At 54.1% G+C, this 21,376-nt stretch overlaps 6 protein-coding genes across 6 annotated transcripts; 4 read left to right on the plus strand and 2 right to left on the minus strand.

Annotated features, from left to right (window-relative positions):
* Positions 1 to 290: 290 nt before the first annotated feature.
* Positions 291 to 2,443, plus strand: STEHIDRAFT_164715 (uncharacterized protein). The gene is made up of 5 exons (XM_007298797.1): positions 291 to 465; positions 727 to 942; positions 1,020 to 1,137; positions 1,213 to 1,651; positions 1,722 to 2,443. The coding sequence occupies exons 1-5, from the start codon at positions 426 to 428 to the stop codon at positions 1,971 to 1,973; spliced, it is 1,065 nt and encodes a 354-aa protein (XP_007298859.1). The 5' UTR covers positions 291 to 425; the 3' UTR covers positions 1,974 to 2,443.
* Positions 2,444 to 2,977: 534 nt separating this feature from the next.
* Positions 2,978 to 6,114, minus strand: STEHIDRAFT_117454 (UPF0103-domain-containing protein). Its single transcript, XM_007298798.1, has 13 exons — positions 6,084 to 6,114; positions 5,886 to 6,029; positions 5,752 to 5,820; positions 5,584 to 5,696; positions 5,410 to 5,521; positions 5,204 to 5,338; positions 3,952 to 5,140; positions 3,784 to 3,849; positions 3,645 to 3,726; positions 3,486 to 3,523; positions 3,357 to 3,370; positions 3,237 to 3,251; positions 2,978 to 3,152 (listed from the first exon to the last, which is right to left on the minus strand). The coding sequence occupies exons 1-7, from the start codon at positions 6,092 to 6,094 to the stop codon at positions 4,729 to 4,731; spliced, it is 996 nt and encodes a 331-aa protein (XP_007298860.1). The 5' UTR covers positions 6,095 to 6,114; the 3' UTR covers positions 2,978 to 3,152; positions 3,237 to 3,251; positions 3,357 to 3,370; positions 3,486 to 3,523; positions 3,645 to 3,726; positions 3,784 to 3,849; positions 3,952 to 4,728.
* A 187-nt stretch (positions 6,115 to 6,301) lies between these two features.
* On the plus strand, positions 6,302 to 8,721 carry STEHIDRAFT_143805 (uncharacterized protein; the record flags this gene model as incomplete). The annotated part of the gene is made up of 4 exons (XM_007298799.1): positions 6,302 to 6,364; positions 6,458 to 6,630; positions 6,701 to 7,569; positions 7,639 to 8,721. 3 exons carry the CDS (start codon positions 6,302 to 6,304, stop codon positions 7,026 to 7,028), a joined length of 564 nt encoding a protein of 187 aa, XP_007298861.1. The 3' UTR covers positions 7,029 to 7,569; positions 7,639 to 8,721.
* A 1,670-nt stretch (positions 8,722 to 10,391) lies between these two features.
* STEHIDRAFT_89438 (uncharacterized protein) lies at positions 10,392 to 11,950 on the plus strand. The gene is made up of 4 exons (XM_007298231.1): positions 10,392 to 10,747; positions 10,820 to 11,199; positions 11,263 to 11,314; positions 11,379 to 11,950. The coding sequence occupies exons 2-4, from the start codon at positions 10,850 to 10,852 to the stop codon at positions 11,829 to 11,831; spliced, it is 855 nt and encodes a 284-aa protein (XP_007298293.1). The 5' UTR covers positions 10,392 to 10,747; positions 10,820 to 10,849; the 3' UTR covers positions 11,832 to 11,950.
* A 1,095-nt stretch (positions 11,951 to 13,045) lies between these two features.
* Positions 13,046 to 18,901, plus strand: STEHIDRAFT_164719 (uncharacterized protein; the record flags this gene model as incomplete). The annotated part of the gene is made up of 3 exons (XM_007298800.1): positions 13,046 to 14,772; positions 14,850 to 15,218; positions 15,558 to 18,901. The coding sequence occupies 3 exons, from the start codon at positions 13,046 to 13,048 to the stop codon at positions 18,376 to 18,378; spliced, it is 4,917 nt and encodes a 1,638-aa protein (XP_007298862.1). The 3' UTR covers positions 18,379 to 18,901.
* A 520-nt stretch (positions 18,902 to 19,421) lies between these two features.
* Positions 19,422 to 20,427, minus strand: STEHIDRAFT_127261 (uncharacterized protein; the record flags this gene model as incomplete). The annotated part of the gene is made up of 3 exons (XM_007298801.1): positions 19,422 to 19,883; positions 19,966 to 20,017; positions 20,078 to 20,427. 3 exons carry the CDS (start codon positions 20,425 to 20,427, stop codon positions 19,422 to 19,424), a joined length of 864 nt encoding a protein of 287 aa, XP_007298863.1.
* Between the last annotated feature and the right edge of the window lie 949 nt (positions 20,428 to 21,376).

The raw sequence follows: 21,376 nt of genomic DNA on the forward strand, positions 1-21,376 counted from the left end.
CCTCGATCCACGCCAGTCCTCCGAAAAGGCGGGCGAATCCTCGTCGAGATGCTTTTTGGGGCTATAAGAGAACGGTCGTGAACAATGAGCAGAAAGTTGAAAGGAACAGTGAGGCTCACCTGTGGGTTTTGCGTTAAAGAAAAACCGCACGGAACGCGCGAGTCTTCCTTATATAGGAGCGCGGGAAGGGAACTGTACAGGAGTGGCTGAGGACGGGACCCCGGGCGCAGACAGGACCCCAACAGCGGCGAGTGGGGGAACCGACCGCCCGTGTTTTTGCTCGACGGCGTCGAAGTGAATCCTTAACCCAGGCCCAAACCCCAAAAAACTCGACGCAAGGCGCCGCGCATTCCCTACGGACCCGTCAACGCTCCCCTCCATCCCTTTATTTCGACTGACTGATCTTCAAAAGGGCCCCGTCAACGATGTCGGTGGCCACTAAAAACCCTTTCGCCCTTCTCGACGGTGCGTACTTGTACATCCTCGACCTCATCATCATCATCGTCCATATCATCCCATATCATTGTCCATATATGGTTCCCCGTTATTCTGCTCTTCGATGCACGTAGCGACGATGGAGCGTCGACTCCATCCCATCGCCCCAATCATCGCCTTTTATACCCACCCCGGCTCCGAGACTTTCTCTTACTGACTCCTCTTCTCCCATCTCCTTCGATCCTCACTCCCATCACCCATGCATCGCCTCATCTTTCAAAACACCCACAGAGGAATCCTCCTCTCCCTCCGCCACCCCCGCTCCCTCCAAGGCCACCCCAGCCGCCGAGACGACAACCCCCGCCGCCAACAACCGTGGCGGCTCAAAGCCAAGAGGTGGACCCGCCTCCAGGGGTGGAGGATACTACCGTCGCGGCGGTAAACCCAGGGAAGGTGGCGATGCCCCTCCTGCAGGCGACGATGCGCCCGCTACCGAGGGCAGGAGATGTAAGTCCACTCCCATCTGCATCTGGTGCAGCCTCGTTCGATCCCTCGTTCTCACTATGGATCGAACCGTGATGTAGTCGATGGCGAAGGCCGTGGACGTGGTAGGGGTAGGGGCCGTGGTGGTGATCGTGGTGACCGTGGTCGTGGAGGCCGCGGTGGTGGTCGTCAGGATAGGCATAGCGCCTCTGGAAAGGTGTACGTCCCCTTTTTCCCTTTTCTCTCTCTAACAATCTAATCCAATTCTCCCTCACCTCTCTCGCTATCAACCAGTGACACCGAGAAGCGCGTCAACCAAGGCTGGGGCGCCGAAGAAGGCAAGGCCGAATTGAACGCCGAGACCGCCGGTGCGACCGATGCAGTTGCTGAAGAGAAGGATGCGTCCAACGAGTGGGGCGTTACCGCTACCGATGCTACCGCCGCCGCCGACGATCCCTGGGCCACCACCACCACGCCCGCCGATGGAGCCGCCGCCGTCGCTCCCGCTGAGGGCGAGAAGCCGGCCGAAGAAGGCCGTAAGCCCCGCGAGAGGGAAGTCGAGGAGGAGGACAACACGCTCACGTACGAGCAGTACCTCGCTCAGCAGAAGGAGAAAGCGGAGGCTGAGGAGAAGTTGCAGCTTAGGGAGGCGAATGAGGGAGATGATTCCTGGAAGGACACCCTTGCCGTCCAGAAGAAGAACGAGGAGGAGGACGCTTACTTCGTCGGGAAGGTACGTTGCTACTTTCTCGTCCCGTTTCTTTTTTTTTTTGCGCGCGTCACTCATTTCGCCCCGGTAACAGAGCAAGAGCGCCCCCAAGCCTCGTGCTAAGAAGGAGGAGAAGGTCTTCATCGAGATCGACGCCCGCTTCGAGCGTCCCAGCCGTGGCGGCCGTGGACGCGGAGGCGACAGGGGCGGAGGAAGGGGCGGAGAGAGGGGCGCTCGTGGCCGTGGTGGGCCCCGCGGTGGTGGACGTGGTGCGCGCCAGAACGGTGCCCCGGCTGCGGCTGCCGTCAACGTCGACGACGAGACGGCGTTCCCGTCCTTGTCGTAGGCGCTTACGAGGCCATGCCAATATACGTTATAACGCATAGGCGTATATGCAAGTAGTCGTTCGTCGTTGAAGAAGATGAAGATGATGATGATGAAGAAGCAGTTTCCAAAAACGGGGTGCTTTTTTACACTTTTTTGGTGTCCGTTCTGTGTGTCCTGTGTGTGTCTGCTGCGCGTTCTGTGTGTGTATTAGTCGAATGTAGTCCCATTACCGCGTCCGACGTACGTTCGTCTATTTGTTCATAGTCTCCCTCCTTCCGTATTCTTGCCCCTCTCTTCCTGCTGCCTACCTGCTCCTCCCTCCCTCCCTACCTCTGTTTCGCTTCTGTTTCTCTCCACCTCTGTCTGTCTGTCCGTCCGTCTGTCTATCTTTCTGTGCGTCTACCTGTTCTATCTGTTTGTTTGTCTATCACGACATATGTGTGTCTGGGTGCGCATGCGATCCAGAATAGTGAATAGTGCTCAGTGCTCAGTGCAGAAGTTGTTCGCATGCATGGGTGTGTGTATGTGTATGAACTGGCCGACGAACGAACGGTTGCATCGAAATTTGAAGATTGCTGGGACGTATATGATATGGTATGGTATGGTATGATATGGTGCTCTATGCTGTACCCGTCTGATATTCTTTCAAAATTGTTGAGCGTGAATGGTGAAGCGTCCACCGAGACCGAGACCGAGGATTATTGAGGACGGATTCGTTGCTCTTTGCTCTTTATTCTTCGGCCCACACTGTTTATTTTTGCAGATCTCAAATCCGTGTGCATGTTTCCAGGTGCCACCCGCGATGAAGCTTTGAAGAGGGAGGGTGGCGCTGAAGTGAGTGGCCCCTGAGTCTGAATCGAGCAGCCTCGTTGTACATAAAGAGTCCCTGTGCGACGTGTTAGAAAATGCAGCAAGCACTTGCACCAGCACGTTTTCGACCTCCATCACAGGGATAGATATACCAGCGACTCGGAGTCCTTCCTTTGACGACGTTGAACCACCACTACGACTCAGAACACGAACACGATGATCGACACGATCTATATCTTGAGGCACGGTCAGTCTGAGTCTTCTACGTCCCGAAGTAATGGGAAAGGATCGGATGAGGACACCGTGCTCATGTATCTCGTCATTGTCATTCTTGTGTTTGCGACTCTGGGGCTTGGGGCTTGGGGATCGTAGGGTTTAGGTTGAACTGGTCAGCAACAGCTCTTTTCTTCACCGATGATTGGGGCCCTATGAAATCGTTCTGACTGTGATATGATGTTTGTTCCTCGGGTAGGGTGACTACTGAATGGTGAGTACATGTGCTCCATCAGTTATGCTCTTGCCCAGGCCGTCGAGTGGTGGAATGATAGCAAGTAACGCGCGTTGACTGACCTTTGGTTCTCCGGTGGGTTAGGAAGAGCGTGACGGGTACGTCTTTCATACAGATATACGAAGAACATCGAGCTGATCTGGAGTATTGGACTCTTTGTGGTACTATGACCATGTTCTGGATGGATTGACATTAATATTGCCACCGCACCAGGATTACCTAGGGATCCACCGCTAGCTGCGTTCGGAGAGGTACGTTCCTGTTTCGGTTCTCGGTTCTCTCTCTTTTTTTTTTTTGCGTCGCGGTGATATCAAGTACGGTGGGTTCGAACGGCTGATTTGGGATACAACGTTTTATGGTTTCATTGCTTAGACTCAGGCGAAGGAGGTCGCAGAGTATTTCCTCTCGTTACCTGAGGACCAAAGACCGACTGCGATCTTCTCGTCGCCTTATTGTACGTACCTTCGTCTATATCCACGTCGATGCTGCGACTGAGGGAACGACTATATAGACCGGTGTTTACAGACGGCTAACCCTCTGAGTGTCGCCCTCGGAGTTCCTATCTACGTCGAACATGGTGCGTACATATACTTCTGCTTAAGCTCCTCCTTCCACCCGTTCGAAACAGCCTAATACCCATACTCTTGACGAATCTCTCCCTTCCTCCCCCACATATCAGGTCTCTCCGAATGGTACTCCCCCGTCCTCCCAAACACAGGCCTACACCCCCGCCCCGCCTCCGCCTCCTCCCTCCAACAATACTTCCCCCAAATCGACCCCACGGCCTGGTCCTCGATATACTACCCGACCCGCAAAGGCGAGAACGTGAAGGACGTGCACGATCGGTCCGGTGCCTTCCTCGAGGCGTTGGTTCCCGAGGTCGAGCGCCGGTTCCCCGCTGCTGCCGCTGCAGAGGGAAAGGGTGCAGGAGGACACCAGAGGATTCTGCTCTGCAGTCATGCGGCGACTGTGATCGCGCTGGCGAGGGAGCTCGTTGGTGATCGCAATATGCCGTTACGGATCGCTTGTTGTTCGCTCACGCATGTGCGGCGCAAGGAGGGAGCGGAGAAGATTGTTGGGGGGTGGGAGGCGAAGCTTCTTGGGGGTGGAGATCATTTGAAGGAGGGGTGTCAGAGGGATTGGGGGTTTGAGGATATTGAGATCGAGAATGGGGAGGTGGTGAGTGATAAGGGCGTCCCTGGGACCGAGGACGAGGTGGATGAGCCGGTGGGGCTGGTGTTGAAGGGCGAACATGTCGCGAGGATGTGAGAGGTGAATAGGTGGTCACGGATATAGATGTAGATTGTAGATCGTAACATATACAGACATGATTGTATATTTCCGCATTTGATACACTACGCCCTGTAAATTCGTACACAGAATGATACAACAAGCACTTCTTAGATACACGTCGGCGGGGCTGGTTCTTTGCCGGACAGGCGGCACTCTATGTCCTTTAGAACACCACATACGCACTCGCATAACTCACACTCGAGTCCTTCACCGTCAAACACTGACTACTCTGCTCATACCTCACCCATTGCAGCTTTGCCATCCTCTTCTCTACGCCCTCTACTTCTCCCTTTTCCACCGCACTCAGCGCTCCAAGCAACACTCCGATAGGATGTCTCCCGCATATGGTGTTCTTCGTCCTTGCGAGATATTCGGCGAAGTATGTGTGCGCTTGACGCGCAGTGCAGGGTGGCAGGGTGAGGAGTTCCATTGCTTCGCGGTCGAGGGAGGAAATGGATTCGTAGATGGGAAACTTGTGGAGGTTGGGTGGGGAGGATGTGCGAGAGAGACGGATAGGATCGAGGGCGGTAGGAGGACGTTCGGGGTAGTAGAATGTGTAGGAGAAGCGTGTGCCCCTGGTTTATATGAACGGCATGAGATGAGTATGTGACGAATAAGAAGAATAGGTCCGAACATACCAATGACAAAAGTCGCTTGAGACGACGCAGAATGTGTCGTCCCGTGCGAGGTAAGGAGCAAGAGTCCGACCGAAGGCAACCTCTTTCTCTTTATCAATTGCCCCGACGAGTATTGGGACGATCTTAATGTCCATCCTAATTTTCGGAAGTTGAATGATTAACGGGGTATATGGAAGGAGAAGGATGTGTCTCCCAAGATTACGAACCCTTCGAAGACTTTCCGAACGTAGGGTAGGTGCATCTCGATGCTGTGCTCGTCCTCGTCAGTCTGAAGATCCATGTCGCTAAACTCTCCACTACTTCTTAGCTCTGCGATGGCTGATGAAGATACGGAAGTGAGTGAGGGTTGAATAACAATCTCTACAAGAGATCTCACCCACTTTCGAGATCAAGGGGTAAGTCCCCGATGGGCGTCTGGTACGTCTCGCATTCCGATAGAGCACATCCGTCGAGGTATACATGATGTGATGGTCCAAGAATAAAGACACGTTTACTATTGCAAACAGTCAGAGACACATACTACGATATAGTGTAATTAAAGTACTCACATCCCGGTAGTATCGATGCTCTTATACGCCCAAGCCGCGGCCGGACCAGAATACGAATACCCAGCATGTCTGTGAGCGAGCTGCTATAAGCAAATATGCTCAATTCTTGAGATCAAGCAGATATAGATGCAGACGGTGCGATGATGGCTTTGCACTTCGCGATGGGTGGATGGTAATTGTCCTGTGCTGATGGTTTGACTGCGTTGAACCAGCCTTTCAGCTCCGAGTCGAGCTTGGTTCCATTGCCGGTGTACCAAGAATCGGCGTGTGTAGCGATGCTAGCATAACAGTTCAGCATGCACAAATTAATGTAACAGTGCGATTGTGCGTACCGTGAGGACATCAGGCCTATGTTAAGGAGGAGAAGAGCAAAATGTCAGCAGTGGATGAATGTGGATGAATGTGGCGAACAAGGATCGGAGACCCCCGGGATCGGTCGGGCTCTGATTGTGGCGAGCACGTCTTTCCACCGTACCATCACCGTACCCACAGCTGTCTGTGGCCCTTCATAACTTATACTCTGTCTAAATACCCAGCAAAAAGCGTCATAATGCCCTCAGATATCCCTAAGCCCAGCTCACTCTACTACTACACCCTTCGTTTCTTAGACCACGTCAGTCCACAATCCTTCGAATTCGCCGCTTTCCCGTCCTGGTCATCCTGAATCTACATTGCACCCAAATGGCACACATTCGGATGGAAACAGACCAATTTCACCGTCACAGCACTCTCGGCCTGCGTAGTTCTGTATACGCGCTCTGCAGGCGTAGCTTACTTCTGTGCTGGCGCCCTCGCGTGCTCGCTGACCGTGAAGGTTCTTAAACGAGTTTTACGCCAGCCTAGGCCGATGCATCCTACACAAAAGAAGAAAACTTACGGGTATGTTTTTGACCTGGCCAATTTACACAAAATTTTCCGCTTCGGTAATCCGCTGAACTTCCGCACATAGAATGCCCTCGACGCACTCTGCAACAATCACTTTCTACGGCACTTACATCCCCCTCGCATGCCTCTTTCTCCCCGTACACACATCCTTACCCGTCCACCAACTCACCCACATCCTTCCGCCACTCATTGTCATCCCATGGGCCAGTCTCATAGCAGTATCCAGGGTTTGGCTCGGACATCATACGTGGCCGCAGGTTATGGTCGGCTGTGCATATGGCTTTGGGTTTGCATGGGCATGGTTGGGTCTTTGGATGCTATGTGGGGGGAAGGAACAGGGAGCACTTGTGGAGGGATGGGTGGAAGGTGTATTGGCGGGTGTCAGGCGTTGAACGTTTCGGGGATGGACCATTCTGAGGGATTCCCATGCTCAGCACTGCCAGAGCAGTCGATATTGCCAATTTCACTTTCCGCTGGAGTGGGCCTCAGACCCACGTTTTGGTCCAGAAAACACCTTGCCGATGAGGAGCCCATATTAAACGCGTTCGACAATGCAATAGTTTGGGATTCTGTCAAATAATCTACGCCCACGCAGAAGTATATTACACTTTCCAGTTCTCCTCAGCGCATCTCACTTCGCACCCTCGATTTTTCCTATTTATTTCAGTGTTGCCTCCCCCAGAGACCCTCCATCTGCACTTATCCCGACTGCGAACTGCCCCAGGCCTTGGAAGAACGCTTGAAGGTCGCTTTTCCAGGATAGATCAACCGTACACTTCCGCAACCCGATGTGGCAGCCAGGAATGATAAATGATCATCAGGGTCCACGTACAGATCGGACAGGCCGAACTCCTTGTGGCCCACAATAGCTCTAAGCCCACATACTTCTCTGTGTTCATTCCAGTCTCTATAGATCCAGTCAAGGACAAGCCAGTAAGTCAAACCAATGCGTGGAGAACTCTCGAGAAACAAAAGGCAGAACTCACGCGTTCTGGCAATCAGTGCAGCAATACCTCACTGCCGAACAAGCCGTACACCACATCTCACCCTTCTTATTGCACTCCCTCCGGCCGCACAACCCTTCCGCGAATCGCTGGCCCGAGAACATCAAGATGATCAACCACATTCGGTGCATAATGTGAGAGTCCGTGGCTTGATTGGTGCAGACCCCGAGCATGATAGGTTCGCCGTGTGAGTGGTGGCAATAATTCATTTGGTTGAGATGCCAGTCTACGAGCGAGCGGAGAAGACGAGGGCGAGGAAGGAAGTGCGTGAGTAGTGGGAGAGCCCAAACTCTGTTTTGGTAGACGGCTAGGCTCAGGGCTGCGAAGATGAAGTCGAGGGTCGCTAGATAATGTGGATTTATATGAGTGTATACTCACGTGAAAGTAACACTCGTGGTGTTATCGAAACCATCGTAACGGCTTACCCATCATTTCTGGAGGCATCCGTGTGTTTTCGATAGACACCAGAGCACCCACCGCCACCTCCAGCACCTGAAACAACCCGTTCTCGATCCACCCTTGCACGAGCATCGAAGCCTCTCCATTGTCCCCATCAATATCGACAATAGAGGTAACACTTGCGAAAGTCGTCATGAACGCCGTCAGGAGCTTGTTGTTCTTGTCCCAGTACGGTAGCCCTTGCGTTTTCCACGCCACTTCGAAAAAATCGCGAAATCTCTCATACCAGAATCGGACCTTTAGATGGACTATGTTTGCCAGGTCCCGAAAGTCCTTCCTCTGCATCTTGAAGGGTATATTGGTTGGGTTCCCGACGAGGCATGAGATGTACGTGAAGATCACGCAGCCCTCCGTTGGAGACAAGTCGAGGTCGAACAGCTGGTTGATTAGCCTTTCCATGCCTGGGTTACTCGTCAGACTGTCGAACCCTTCGAACAGTTGCTTAAGAATGTCCATGGCATCCTCGTCGCGGCCGATGTAGTAGAGATCGTCGAGAGGGTTGCGAGTAGAGCGCACGGATCCGGAGCTGGCACCTGCGTTGACGTTCATGGCCCGCAAACTTTCCAGATAGGTGTACAGGGCTTGAATATGTATGAACTGTTCCACGTTGACTTGAGCGAAGCGCCACCCCTGAGAAAGGAGAGGGAGTGTAAAACCCATGTGAGTATACATAATACTGTTTGGGGTAGCAAAGGAAACAAAGGACGTGAGTGGAACCTTCGGAGAGGGAGAAACAGATGGAAGTCGAACCTCATAAACGTTGGATCGAGTCGAAGCAATTTCTGAGTGAGGGACGACATCATAGCTCTTGAAGGCGACTTATCCATTTGCAGATGTTCATCCCATACCTGGGTCACAAAGCATGGACGTTTATAGGATTCACTGAGCAAACAAAAACGCAGAAAAAAGAAGCACTCACCCGCTCGGCCATCTGATGCCAATGCTTTCTTATGACGTCCAATACCGTCTTCGTCGTCGAACCAAGAGTTACCCGCATTCCAACCGGCGGAGCCTGTCCGAGGCCCTCATACAGCACACACAACGGAAAATAAAACGGCGGATTCTCGTCGAACAGGAACTCAAGTGTTTCGTCCAACTCTGAGGTCCCCGGACGCGGCCTTGCAGGTCTCGGAGATTTATACTGGATCATCTCGCTAGTGTACTTCAGGAAGCCCAAGCAGAGCGTTTCGGCAAGACCACAAGATACTAATACAGACCATTGTTCTTTGGGTGGAGAGGCGATTTGTTCCACCGTACGCAAGGCTGAGCGAAGGTCCTGACAGTAGTGGTGTCTCGTCAGTGTCAGTGTCCCATCAGATAAATTTTTGAGAAGCCATGACGAACGCACCCCAAGATCGTCTCCCCATCTATTCGTATCCTCTGGTGATCGGAAAGCAAGCACAGAAAGCATGCGCTCTGTCTCACTCCAGGCTGTTATCCCAGTCTGAGCACGGTTCTTCGCCTGGGTCTTTCGGTTGCGAGATGCGTAATTCCTCTTCACCATTGCAGAGTCCACCAAGAGTACGGGAGAGGCAGAGGGGGTTGAGAGGGGGGGAAGGGAAGGGGGAGGGAGATGATGGGAGTCAAGTTCAAAGAAGCACCTTCGGAGGAAGCGAGTCATTGTTGGTGTCGCATTGTTGTTCAGGTTCGGCTACATCCTGGGAACAAACAAAGGAATCCGAATGATCGTGACACCGGTGGCGAGATGTGGCGGGCCAGTGTCTGGTTTCACACGCACCGCGGCAATATCCGAAGCTGTTTCCGGTGGACTGCGTTCAACTTTTTTGACACATGTACCGGCTCGTCCTCCTCGAGCCCATTCCTTCTGGTCCAGCATACCCTCCTCTTGACACACTTAGCCGATAGCATTTGATATTCTGGCGCTTTGTTATTTTGCCTGGACCTTTGGGACTTCAACTGGGTTCCATGCGAATAAGAGAGCCAAGACGACCTTACCTCAAGCAGTCTCAAGCTTGTCCAACTGCCACTGTCGATCCTTCGGTGGTTACGAACCCATCGCCCATAAGTCCGCCCTCAACTGATGATGGAAAGACTTACAGAAGGATTTAGACCGTGGTATTTTATGGTCCATTGGCACGCCCTCACGTACTTTTATTACTGTATTGATGGGCCTTGGACCGACGCCGACGCCGATGGAACTTTGGGCTGGCGACTCAAGGGATACTTACAACTTACAACTAAAAGTCGCGCAACCCAGGCTTCCGATGACGCCGTCCTGAACCCTCCCCATGCACCTTCTCCATACCCACCCACCAATCCAGTGACTCTACGCTGAGCCTCTTCCTAAGCGAGTCAAACTCTAGTTCTCCCAACGGCGGATGAGTAATCGTGTGTGAGCCCCACGTCAACGCGTCAACCTACAAGGTATCCTCGGATGCGGGGTCGGCTTCAAGGGGCTTCGATCAGCTGACTGGACCGAACGAAAACGAACATAGCAATCGGAGCTCGACCTATCGAAAATAACCCCTATCAGGGTTACAAAGCGGTTTGGTTTACTAACCATCTCGCCATCGTTCGTTCTCATTGCATTTTCCTCGGCTGGCTTACTTGCTGTGTCCTTGGGTATGGGTGAGGAGGGCGCCTGACCACCACAGCTCGCTATATAAACTGTAGAGCAGGGAACTGAGGTGCGTCATAATCCACTGCCTTGTAACTCAGCCTCTCATCTTTCCGGTGTTCTCTTACTTCTACACTTCCAGTCCAAATACTACAAGCATCAAATAGCAACAATGGCGACAGCAGCCGTCCTCACCCCCCGCGACGTCCACACCACTCTAAACTACTCCGCCTTCACCACCGACGAAACGCCCTACACCTACGTCTACAACCCTCCCGACAACAAGCCCCGCACGAATCTCGCCCCCGAACCGCATCCCACCATCATTCACGATATCCGTGGACAGGAGGACACGGTATCGTTGGACCAGAACGGGTTCGCGTTCGTGAAGTATCCGTCGGAGGAGAGAGAGTTCGTGGATGAGGAGAGGATTAAGAGTGTTTATTATAAGGAGGTGGAGGAGTTGTTGAAGAAGAATGTGCCGGGGGTGAAGAGGGTGCATATTTTTGATCATACGATTAGGTGGGTTGCGCATCATTGTCTTGACTGTGATTTAGGAATTGGTACTCATACTTATATTTGTAGGCGTCCCAACGGTGCTGATGGTCGCCCGAATGACGCCCAGCGTGGTCCAGTCGTAAGTCTCTCCATCTTTTGAATGTCACCTGAACCCGCATTCCTAATCCCTACACGACCCAAAGGAACGCGTCCACGTCGACCAGACCTACGAAGCCGGCATCCGTCGCGTCCGCGAACACCTCCCCGCCGACGCCGACCGTCTCCTTCAATCCCGCTGCCGCATCATCAACGTCTGGCGCCCAATCTCCCACCCCGTCGCACACCACCCGCTCGCTGTCGCCGACTGGCGCTCCATCAACCCCTCGAGCGAGCTCGTGCCCACACAGCTCATCACGCCCACCCGCGTCGGCTGGACGTTCAGCGTGAAGTACAATCCGGAGCATGCGTGGTATTACCTTGGGGGACAGACGCCGGAGGAGGTCACGCTGATTAAGTGTTGGGATACGGAGGGGAAGGGGGAGGGGGATGTGGCGGGGTTGACGCCGCATAGTGCGTTTACGGATGCGGGGAGTGAGAAGGAGGCGCCGGAGAGGCAGTCGATTGAGGTGAGGTGCTTGGTGTTCGATGCGGAGTAGGTTAGATGCGAGGTGCTGAATTCGTGGGGTCTTGATACGTGATTTGGGATGGAGATGATCAGATACACTATGCACCTTTGTTTTGAGTATTGTGGAAATGCTATGCTGCTCTGTTTTGTTTCGTCTCTGCCCTCAGGTATAGAGCTGTGGGTGCTATCTAAACACGAAAAGAGCCTCTAAGTTGTGATGGGCTTTTACCGGTATGATGTCACGGTGGACAGTCCTGAACACTACAAGCCTCGAAGGCATCACGATGACTTTAGGTTCGTAAGAACACCGCACGGCGAAGTCGAGGAGTTCATGAAGCATGCGCTTATTTGATTACGTTGGCAGGAAAGGGTAATTCGGAGCGTCGGCATCCTTGATTTCAACGAACAAATTGAGGTCCAAGACCGTTGTGCTCACAGGGTGCGTGAACTGAGCGACGGTGCCTGGATACATACTGTTCGCTGGCCGTACTTAGGTTGTTTGCCACGACTGGATGCGAGCTACGAATATTCCAATAGGTCAATTTCTTTTCAGCGTTTTGATACCTTGCCTGCTCGGACACGACGTAAACATGAGATGATGATTGAAGATCGCGGACGACGCACGCTGCGCAACAGCGGAATGATTCGAGTCAAGGGTGCTGAACGGTCGGGTCGGGAGTCCGAAGTATTGCGTCAGGTACCGGAGACATATAACGGCGTGACCAGAGGCCGGGGCGAGGGAGCTGAGGGCTGAAGCACGCAAGCACGGCAAGGCACGGTGCGGGGCACCTGATGACGTGTGATGCGAGGGACGCTGCGACATGTCGTGGGCGGTGACCGAACGGTGAGCGAGGGCTGGACAAGAAATGCGCGAGAAAAGAGGAGAAAAAATAAGTTGTTGAAGGCCTAGGAGGGTCCGACTGGGAGCGCCTGTGACAAAGGTGATGAGGTGCAGACGCAGAGTGGAACCAAAGTTGGAGGCTTAACTTACCAGGGCCGACACGTGGCTGGGGATCTGGGCCAGAGGGTCGAGGCGAACGAGCCGGATTTGCTCCACGCTCACGCCTGACGTCACACGGCTATCCAGGAGATTTGTCGCGTTGGGCTCATTCGACCTCCCTTTGCCTCTCCGTTGCCTCTCATTCGTCTACTCCCACTCGACATCGTCGTCCCCGTCCTCCGACTATCCCTCGTCGTCGTCCCCCGTCCTCACCGTCCTCATCGTCGTGCACAACGTCGCGCACGATGGACTTTTTTTCCCAAGGTCATCACAGCTCGACGAACGACCAGGCGCAGGACGCGTTCGCCCAAGCCATCAATGCTCGCTTCAACAACAGCCAGGCCGCGCTTCTTACCTCCCAGATCGTCCCATCCCCCGGGCCACCCTCCGTGCTCTCTCCCCCAGCACTTCGCATCCCCCCACGCTCAACAACACACCAGCCAGCAACAATTCCACCCGTCGCTGGCCCATCGCGCATCACCAATACGACATCATCAGCACCGTCAGCACCGTCAGCAACGTCCTTCCCCCCGTACACCCCCGCCACACTCCAGTCCCTCCTCTCAGATCCCCATACCCTCATCCTCGATCTTCGTCCACTCGGGACCCACTACAACGCTCGCATACCACATGCCCTCTCCCTCTCCGTCCCCTCCACCCTCCTCAAGCGTCCCCTCTTTTCCACCACCAAGCTCGCAGAGATGCTCCCCACAGAAGCTGCCCGGCGCAAATTCTCCCAATGGCGATCCGCCCATCGTATCCTCGTCTACGACGCCGACTCTTCCAACATCCAAGAGGGCAGCAATATCCTCGGCCTCCTTCGCAAATTCCGCGCAGAGGGTTCACAGCCTTCACCCGATGACCCAGATGCTATGGTCGTCGAGCGCGAGCTCGCCTGGCTCAAGGGTGGCTTCCAGGCCGTCTGGCGCGAACGGCGCGATCTCATCGACTCCAACCCACCACCAGACGAAGATGAGCTGGACGATGATCACGACTCACCACCTCCGACGAGTAGCGTGCCTTCGACCGCGGCTCCTACCGCACTCTCTCTCACCGACAGCGGCAATTCGTCACAGAACTCGTTCCAGAGCAGCGCACTCTCCTTGCCTACGTCGATCAGTTCAATGCAATCCAAGAACTCGAACGTCCTTCGGACGAAGCGTCTGCCCATGAGCGCATTCGGCGTCTCGTCCACTACCTCCTCACACCGGTCTGGCTCGGCCCATCACCAGCAGTATCTCGACAAGGATAGCCCCCTGACGGCAGCGTCCAAGACGTCGATATCGCCCAATGTGGCGTACAACCCTTTCTATGACGCCATTCGACAAAATCTGGAGCTCTCACACGGAATCACAGAGAAGATCCCGTTGAAAATCAGTCGAGAGGCAAAGGAGAGGATCGGCGAGCTGCCGTTTGCTTGGTTGAGAGAGATCGGGAGATGGGCCAGCGCGGAGGATAAGCAGCCTTCCGGGTCTAAGGAGGGCCAGGCAGTGGAGAAAGACAAGTGGCGCGAACCTTCTTCTGCTGGCGGATCTGGTATAGGGAGCTCGAGTAGCAGTGAGAGCGGCGGGAAGGAGAGGGACGATGCGCACGTGCGGTTCAAGGATGCCGCGCGCGGACAGAAGAACACGGGCGAGGTGAGTCCGAATACGGCTGAGGGGATGGAGGCTCTGGCCATGCAATTCTATCGGATTGAGCTGGGAGAGCAGAGGAGGTTGATGGGTGTTATGGAGCACCATTCGAAGGAGAGCGGACACGTGGTGAAGGAGAGCAAACAGTCGCAGGAGGCCGCGCATGAGAAGAACAAGAAGGAGAAGAAGTGCGGGGAGGTTGAAGGAATTGAAGGGATGGCCGAGAAAGGGCACGAGGGTGAGGGCGAGAAGCACGTAACAGGCGAGGCAGATAACGAGAAGGATCAAGGCTCATTTCCGTTCAGTATTATTGCTGGTATCGAAAAGGGTGCTAAGAACAGGTGCGCGCCCTATTGCTCGTTCTTTTGCTACCACAACGCGTGTTCTGATCCTTGTTTCCGACTTTGTATCCAATTAGGTACCGCAACATTTGGCCATTCGAGCATGCCCGCGTCCGTTTGCAAAAACCAAGACCAGACAATGCCTCAGAAGGCGCGTCCCACAGCTCGGGCTCGTCCACCGTTTTGGGCAGCAAGAGCTCACAAGAAGCAACGGCGTTTCCCTACCTGGAGTCTGCGAAGAACGTGCAGAGTCACGAGAAGAAGGTCGGTCTCGGTTCGCCCATCTCCACATCGAGTAAGTCGGCTGCAGGGCGGGCGGGAGGGGGCGAAGACGCGGGGGACTCGGACGACTATGTCAATGCGAGTTATGTGCAACCGCTGGGGACGAAGAAGAAGTACATTGCGACGCAGGGTCCGTTGCCGGAAACGTTCGTGGACTTTTGGACGTACGTCTCTTTTTCTTTCTTCTTTCTTTGGCGTCGGCCTTCTTCCTGTCCCCTGTTCTGGTCGCGCAACGGCCAGCTGGTGAGCGGTTTGGTTGTGAGCGCGCCGCAGTTGTGGCTTGTTGGCCTTGTGTTTTCCTCTGTTTTGGTAGCGGATGCCACCGCTGCAAAATCCGACACATTGGCTCTCGCAGAATGATGTGCATATCTCAATCTTTCCGGGCTTATGGCCCGCCCGACAAGCCGGTGCAGCAGTACGGAGTTTCGTCACACTACTCCAAATTTGACTTTCTGTCCTTGTTGTACCTGGGCGCTGATATACATTCTCTCTACTCTGTACAGTCTTGTATGGGAACAAAATGTCAGCGTCATCGTCATGCTCACGCGCGAGATGGAAGGGATGACCATCAAATGCGGCAATTACTGGTCTGATTCCGTGTACGGTCCCCTCCGGCTCAGTCTCGTCTCCACCACCGCCGCCGAATCTAACACCTCGCGCGACCCCGCCAACCCCTCGAAATCCGAAGCTCCTTCCTTCTTTCCCGTGCAGGCGACCTCCTCCACCGCTCCGGAGCAAACGAGTAGTGAGGAGACGATCAAGAGGGTGTTTCATCTGAGCCATACCGCGTATCCGCAACTACCACCGAGGAGGGTCGTCCAGCTTCAGTACCTTGCGTGGCCGGATTTCAACGTGCCGAACGATTCGTGGGGGCTGTTGAAGTTGATCAAGCAAGTGGAGGAGGAGGTGGAGAATTCGGAGAGGGATAGGTTGGAGTGGGAGATGATCAAGTCGAAGAGGGCGGCGACTGTCAAGCGGAATCCTGTGTCGGCGCTTGCATCTTCGGCATGCACACCGTCTGTACCAGTACCGGCACCGGCAGTGGGTACAGGCGAGGAGGATAAGAGTCTTGCGAGTAATGAGTCGGTTGCTGGGGATACGGACTCGGAACTCGTCAGCACGCCCTCCACGGACGACATGGATTCCGAAACTGGGATCGTGTGGAACGCACTCGCAAAGCGGCCTATTCTCCTCCATTGTTCTGCGGGCGTCGGGCGCACGGGCGGGTATATCGCTGTCGATGCCGTGCTTGATGGTGTGAAGAACGAGATGAGGAAGCGACGCGAGGCGGCGGGGATCTTTGCGACGACGACGGAGAGTCGGAGTAGGAGTGGGAGTAGGCGGTTGGAGAGTGATAGTGATGGGGCGAGTCCGCATGAAGAGGCGGTAGCGATGGATGTGGATGATGGGGGGTTGGTGATGAGTTTGCCGGTTGGGACGGATAATCTGGCGGGACGGCAGGTCGGGTTGTCGGTGCATGTGCCTGTCGTGGGGATTAGTCCGGAGGAGAAGGAGCGTCGCGGCGGGGATGACTCGAGGTCAGAGGCTCTAGTGGAGGAATCTCGGATGGAGGTCGATGAACAGAAGCAGCCGTCTCAGGTCCAGCCCACTGATTCTCAGTCACCCTGGTTGATGCACCCCCATAGCCAGGGCCTGATGAAATGGACACCTGGTGTCGGCGCCACCGTTCAGTCCTCTCGTCCTCACATCTCCCATCATTTTTCGCACACGAGCAACGCCTCGTCTTTGGGTCCCTCCAGAAGGCGGCCGTCTACGTCCACTCGGCACCCAAGCGTCTCTCCTCCGTCGCGGTCACCCAGCGAGCCACCTGAATCAGGTTCAGGCTCATCGGGTTCGTCGCTCAGTCTTCCTTTTGCCAATCCTTCTAACCCTGCCACTGGCCTTACCACCCCCTTCTCGTTCTCGTTCTCGAAACCCGACCCTTCCCGCACGTCCTCCTCGGAATCTTTGTCCTCCTCATCCCCCTCCTCGTCCTCGAATGCTCATCCGATCGTGAAATTACCAGTGACGACGCCGAACGCAGCGAGGCACAGGACGTGGTCCGCGCCGAATCATACGCCGATGTTCGACAAGAACAAGACGCCGAGCGCGGCTATCACACCGGGGACGTTTAACCTCAAGATGCCGGCGCCCAAAGCGCCCGGCGCGTCCTCTGTCCCTCGATTCGGTGGTATCCCATCAAGGCCTATCCATCTGAGTTCAAAACCAAACGAACCACCGTCTTCCGTGTTCGCGTTGCATCATCACATCAGCGACCCGTCGTCGCTGGGCCGGTCGTCCTTGAATTCGCCGCTGGCGGTCGCTGCGGAGCGGTATACGTCTTCGCCTTTGGCGTTAGGTCCTGAGCCTCCGACCTCGCGGAGTGGGTCTGCGTCGAATCCAAGGCAGAGGTATCATTCGTCGCCGGTCACTGGGTTTATGCAGCAGGTCCAGCAGTCGGCGTCGTTGCCTGTTCCGCTGCGTCATCCGCATGCACATGTGCAGCAGACGCAAGCCCAAACGCACCCTGTCCTCCTTCAGGAGTCACCGCAGCAGCAGCAGCATCCACAGCCAGAAAAGCAAAGTAGCAGCGATAGTATAGCTCAAGAAGCGGCAGCAGAGACGTTCGATTATACGAAGCCGAGGAGACTGCACAGCGCACGGACGACACCGCTCATGCTCTCGGACCTGGACGAGCCCGTGCGGAGGGTGGTGGAGGATATGCGGGAGCAGCGGATGAGCTTGTGTCAGAGTCTGAGGCAGTATGTGTTTGTGCATCGGGCGATCTTGGAGGGCGTGTTGCAGTTGGTGGATGAGGAAAGGGAGATGTATGGGGATGTGTGGATGGATGCGGATTTGGGCGAGGGCAAGGAGGCGGTGGCGAAGGCGAAGGAGGAGGCGCTCAGTCCCGCTGTGGATTTGGCGGGTTCGGGTGGGCAGATGGGTGCGATGCCGTGGCAGCCAATCCCGAATATGGCCACGGGAGAGCCGAGTCCTTCGTCAGGTACTATTCACCAACCGGACCAGCCGAGTATCATCATCTCGTCATCACCTTCCCCGTCCAAGGGCAAACGGGGCGCGAGCCCAACGGAGTTGCCGATCAAGGATAAGATGGGTGTGTTGAAACTCTCGAAGCGGCCGAGTATCAAGAGGGTACAGGGCCAGAGGAGCGGTGACGGGGTGCAGTCGGAGTCTCCAGAGGGTCGTGAGGGTTCATCGAGCGGCGGTGCGCTTGCGCGTGTAGGTGAGGGGGTCAAGATGCAGCAGCCTATGCACGACTCGTTTATGACGAGGTCTCTGCCACCTGGGCTGGCGCCGCCATAGAACGGCCGCCAGACGGAATCGTAGGATAATCATCAATTACTTATTCTTTCTCCTATCTATTCTCATTCTCATTCTCATTCCATGTTTTCCTCGTTCATCTCTTTTTCTTTCATTTCTCCGCTCTGTGTCTCTATGTCGCTCCTTTCGATGCTATCGTTGCTGCGATGTTCCTATCTATACGTCCGTGTCCATGCGTATTGCTTTTCAAAAATCCAACATCTCGTCACGAACCAGCCTCATCTCCATCTATCCATCCATTCGTCCTCTGTCTCTTTTTCCCATCGACATTTCTCTTCTCTCATATCATCTCTTTTTTTCATTCCTCTCCACTGACTGACCTCTCTGTATAGCACTCCTGTTCATTTCCATTCATGTTCAGTATTGCAGATAAACCCACGCAAGATACAACCCCTTACATATTGCATCTCATCGGCGGCATGCTACGTTTCTACACTACAGTCCTCCTTCTCTTAACCTTTTCAACATTATATTACCTACCTTTGCCCTACTCACCTAAATAACCTCTCCACCACATTACTCTGGCATATTTACTCATCGATCGACTTCACTGTTCCTTCGCTGTAAGATTGTTTGTTGGCGCCCATGTCATCATCTCGGTTTGGGGTAGTAGGCTACGAGTCATGTTACGACTTTAACCTGTATTATCAGCTCTTTTGCATTTTTTTTCTTGATTTCGTGTACATTGACATGTCGTGAGGCCTCTGGTTTCGTGGCTTGTTGATGAGATAGTAAGGTACTTTGATCTTGACGTGCTGATGTGTATGTGGTTGGGCTCGGAGTCGAAATTGATACACTGAGTGATGTCACTAACCCGTGTCGAAGAGACGATAACAAAAAAATGGCGATGAATGCACAGTAGAGCAAAACGCGGGGCAAGATGTACTCCTTCCACAGAGTAATAAGGGAAGTGCGTTACAAGTGTCGACCAAGCACAAATGCGGTGACGGCTAGTTCTCTGCCAGGCTAGTGACTATAGACGTAAGTTCTCCAAGCGTTGGTAAAAGAATGCCCGTATCACAGGTCTACTCCATGTCGAACAACAAACACCTAGCCTCAATCGACTGCCTCTGCGGTGCCTCCTTCGGACTCCCTGCATCAAAAAACGCGGTATGCGGGGTGTACGTCGCCACATCCTTCCCAGCCGCCTCCTCCGCACCCTCTGTATCGAAACACTTAATCAGCACAACCTCCTCCGGCGTCTGTCCTCCCAAATAATACCACGTATGCTCCGGACTGTACTTCACGCTGTACGTCCATCCGATCCTCGTGGGGGTAATGACCTTAGTCGGCAGGAGCTCGCTGGAGGGTTTGACGGTGCGCCAGTCGGCTACGGCGAGAGGGTGGTGCGTGACGGGGTTGGCGATCGGACGCCAGACGTTGATGATGCGGACGCGATGTTGGAGGAGGCGTTCGGCGTCGGCGGGGAATCGGTCGTGGACGCGACGGATGCCGGCTTCGTAGGTCTGGTCTGCGTGGGCGCGGTCCTGAAGGCACAGAAGGTTATGGTGTGAGTACATAGGCAAAGAACGGAGAAGTGAAATATAATTGATAGATGGTGAAGCTTACAGCTGGACCACGTCGATCGTCACTTGGGCGCGAGTCTTCACCAATGGGACGCCTATAGTCTTTATGCATTAGTGTTCCTTCCTAAATTAGAGAGCGACGATACCCAACATACCTAATAGTATGATCAAAAACGTGGATCTTCTTTACCCCCGGCACATGCTTCTTCAACAAATCCTCTAGCTCCTTGTAGTAAACGTCCTTGATCTTCCCGTCGTCCACGAAATCCTTTTCTTGCGACGGATACTTCACGAACGCGAAACCGTTCTCGTCCAGAGACTTTGTATCTTCCTTTCCGCGGATGTCGTAGATGACGGCCGGGTGAGGTTCAGGGACGTAGTTAGTGCTGGGTTTGCCGTCGGGAGGGGCAGAGACGTAGTTGTACGGCGTCTCGTCGGTCGAGAAGGAAGAGTAGTTCAGGGTGGTGTGAACGTCGCGAGGACTGAGTTTGGATGGTGTCGCCATTATTGTTGACAAGATTATGGTTGTAAGAAACTGCTGGTAAATCGAGCTTGGAGGTAAAAACACTCGAGAGCTCGATAGTGGTTGTGTGTCTGGATGTTAACAGATATTCCTCTTGAGTCTATATAGTAGGAGGTCGAAACGCCTACCAGTCACACCGAAAACATGCAATACAGATGAGCGATGGCGAAATGAGCCTATTCGACACCCATCTTTGTGAATGGTGTCAGCGGCAACCTGGACAGGGTTGACCGTGACGGTATGGGTGGATAGAACGAAGTTCGAAGTTGAGTCAGTAAGAATGGGTCACTAGAGCATATCCTGCATTTTCAAGGGGCCGAGATTGAGCGCTCACAAACAAACAAGATGACCAACCACCGTCAAACTCGCTAGGGTGGTGTGAGTCCATCGCTGGAATGTCAGAATAAGAGTGAAGTGACTCCGGGAGAGTCGTGGGCGCTAGTCATCCTGAGGTTTCCTCGAAGAGAACCAAAATTACATCGGTACCGGGGTCGGGCCCGTGAACATGAGGACGCGCCAATAAATATGATCCATCCTTACTGGACCGTACCTGTGTACGTCTTTCCACCGCCAGCAGGAAGTATACTTGGCGACAAGAGGTTCGCAAGTGCTGAAAAGACCGTCTTGTACAAGGTGCAAAAGTTCATTTCGCTCGGAGCACGTAGAAGCAGTTCGGTCAAAGTTCCCAGAGCAGAGGTCCTCCAAAGTCGACATTCTGCAGGAAAAAATAAGAAGAAAAAGAACTCAAGGAATGGTGACGGTGTGGAAGCGTCCTGCAGGTCAAGTTGAATGTCCGAGTGTCACGAATACTGCTCTCGGATATTGCCGATGTTTCCGTGTCACAGCGTCGAACAGCAGGGTCGAGTCGGATAGACACTGGACAGGCAATCGACCTGCAGCTAGGACAAGATTAGCTAGTAATGTCGAGTGT

The sequence above is a fragment of the Stereum hirsutum genome, assembly GCF_000264905.1.
Source record: "Stereum hirsutum FP-91666 SS1 unplaced genomic scaffold STEHIscaffold_1, whole genome shotgun sequence".
Taxonomy (NCBI): Eukaryota; Fungi; Basidiomycota; class Agaricomycetes; order Russulales; family Stereaceae; genus Stereum; species Stereum hirsutum.

Coding starts and splice junctions, on each gene's coding strand:
- STEHIDRAFT_89438 (XM_007298231.1), top strand. CDS start 10,850: ATGGCGACAGCAGCCGTCCTCACCCCCCGCGACGTCCACACCACTCTA. Junction 11,200..11,262: donor ATTTTTGATCATACGATTAG/GTGGGTTGCGCA, acceptor TTATATTTGTAG/GCGTCCCAACGGTGCTGATG. Junction 11,315..11,378: donor ACGCCCAGCGTGGTCCAGTC/GTAAGTCTCTCC, acceptor CACGACCCAAAG/GAACGCGTCCACGTCGACCA.
- STEHIDRAFT_164715 (XM_007298797.1), top strand. CDS start 426: ATGTCGGTGGCCACTAAAAACCCTTTCGCCCTTCTCGACG. Junction 943..1,019: donor CGCTACCGAGGGCAGGAGAT/GTAAGTCCACTC, acceptor ACCGTGATGTAG/TCGATGGCGAAGGCCGTGGA. Junction 1,138..1,212: donor CATAGCGCCTCTGGAAAGGT/GTACGTCCCCTT, acceptor GCTATCAACCAG/TGACACCGAGAAGCGCGTCA.
- STEHIDRAFT_117454 (XM_007298798.1), bottom strand. Junction 5,697..5,751: donor AGCATCGATACTACCGGGAT/GTGAGTACTTTA, acceptor TGTTTGCAATAG/TAAACGTGTCTTTATTCTTG. Junction 5,522..5,583: donor CTTACCCCTTGATCTCGAAA/GTGGGTGAGATC, acceptor TATCTTCATCAG/CCATCGCAGAGCTAAGAAGT.